This window comes from Mirounga angustirostris, unplaced genomic scaffold (genome assembly GCF_029215605.1).
Source record: "Mirounga angustirostris isolate CCGP_5_RB_7025 unplaced genomic scaffold, mMirAng1.0.hap1 SCAF_4, whole genome shotgun sequence".
Classification (NCBI taxonomy): Eukaryota; Metazoa; Chordata; class Mammalia; order Carnivora; family Phocidae; genus Mirounga; species Mirounga angustirostris.
This window is the reverse complement of record NW_026991712.1, coordinates 88,788,924-88,790,698: the sequence shown is the minus strand read 5'-3', so window position 1 is coordinate 88,790,698 and position 1,775 is coordinate 88,788,924. Positions and strand designations below refer to the sequence as shown.

The following is a 1,775-nucleotide window of genomic DNA, read 5'->3' as shown; positions in this document are numbered from 1 at the left end:
TGCATAGTGGTGGAAAAATAAAATACTGGGATGCAAGCAGGCCAGGAAGAGTCTAGAACAGGATGGTAAGCAGATTTCTGGTTTTATTGTTTCACTTGAGGAGCAGAAGGCAAGGAGAGTAGCTGGGGCGTGGATTAGAGTCTGTGGTTTGGGGATCCCAGGGCAAATAACACAGTTGGTGTCAGAGGTGAGCAGATGGAATTAGGGGAGAGGATTCAGCCTTCTGAATCCCAGGGCAGAGGGACCCACCAGCCCAGAGCTCAGAACCTTCACTGAGACAACTCAGCCCCTTGGGCAGGCCCAGCAGGGGGAGCAGGAACAGGAGGAGGGCTTTGGCCACTCGCTGTCCCCAAGCCTGCGCTCCTTGGCTCAGGGTCCACTTCAGCAGCAGCCTCCAGACGACTGACCGCTGCCCCCTCCACAGCAGCTGGAGCCCCCCGAGGGCTGGCTGCAGCAGCCAGGGCTCTGGTGTCTGTGACGGTGGGAACTGCGTCGCCTGTGGTGGCTCAGGCAGCAGCCGCCGCCCCCAGAGCTGCAGCAGCCTCCGCCCCCAGAGCTGCAGCAGCCGCCGCCCCCAGAGCTGGAGCCGCAGCAGGAAGAGACTGGGGGGCACTTGGGGGGGCACTTGGGGGGGCACTTGGGCGTGGGACACTTGGGAGGGGGCTGGCACTGCTGCTGGTTCTGCTGGCAGGACATCTCGGCTGGCAGGGTCAGGAGCTGAGGGAGAGTCACACAGTGAGTCAGACCCAGGACCCTGAGCCCCCCTGCCCCACCCCTTCCTGTCCTCAACATCATTTCTAGTGCCTTTATTTGATGAACTGTTTAAATGGAGTCCTTGATAATTCAACAGAGAGACTTTCATTATTTCTAATAGTTCCCCAAATGCCCTCACATCATCTCTGGAGTGCTTCATCTGTTATAGAATTAGAGAACTGAAGCCAAAATATGTTAAGAAAAAGTGCTCAAAATCAAACATCTAGAGGAGATATTCTACAGCAAAAATCACGGAAATAGTAAATCTAGGTGACAGTTTAGAAATGAAATTGTTTCTTTAGGGAAAACAGTCATTCCCTCTTGCAGAACTTTCTAGATATCCTTGTCCTGTAGGGACATAGAAGTCCACACCCGCAAAGGACATTGCAGATTGGCTGGAAGAATGAGCTGAGGGAGAAGATAATTTACTGTAAGCTGGGACTTGCACCGGGCCCCTGACCGGGCCCCGCTGCCCTGGCATCTTGCAGACGCTCCCCTCAAACTAACACCTCAGCATCAAGATTTGAGTTGTTCCTACTCAACTCTGAAGTCCTTTTGTCTGAGTGCTTAAAATAAGTCAGTCAGTTGTGATTTCCTCTCTGCTGGCTGAGTGTCACTGTTCCCATCTTTACTTTTCCCTGGAGGGACAGTTATGCTTTCAAAGATAAACCTCCCTGTTGACAACAGTTATGGGTTGGTATGGTGGTCAGTGTTGCAAATCCTTCCAACCAGAGACCAACAACTACAGATCAGTTTGTTTTTTCTAGTGTACTGTCACACTCACACAGTTCCTTCTACTCATGTTCGCAGCCTTCCTAGCTCCTTGCCCCTCCCTCAGTGTCCCTGCGACGTGTTCTTTGCTAATATGAACCCAACCTCATCTTCTTCTCACTGCCACCCACCACACACACACACACACACACACACACACACACACACACACTGCAAAGGCTCTGCCCCCCACCCCCCACCTCCTGCTCTGGTTTGAGCTCCCTCTGCGGAAGGCTCTGCTTTCAGTCCCA

At 52.9% G+C, this 1,775-nt stretch overlaps 1 protein-coding gene across 1 annotated transcript; it reads right to left on the bottom strand.

The window, feature by feature from the left end:
* Positions 1-213: 213 nt before the first annotated feature.
* Positions 214-696, bottom strand: LOC135363987 (late cornified envelope protein 1F-like). Its single transcript, XM_064587473.1, has one exon. The coding sequence runs from the start codon at positions 694-696 to the stop codon at positions 382-384; it is 315 nt and encodes a 104-aa protein (XP_064443543.1). The 3' UTR covers positions 214-381.
* Positions 697-1,775: the final 1,079 nt, after the last annotated feature.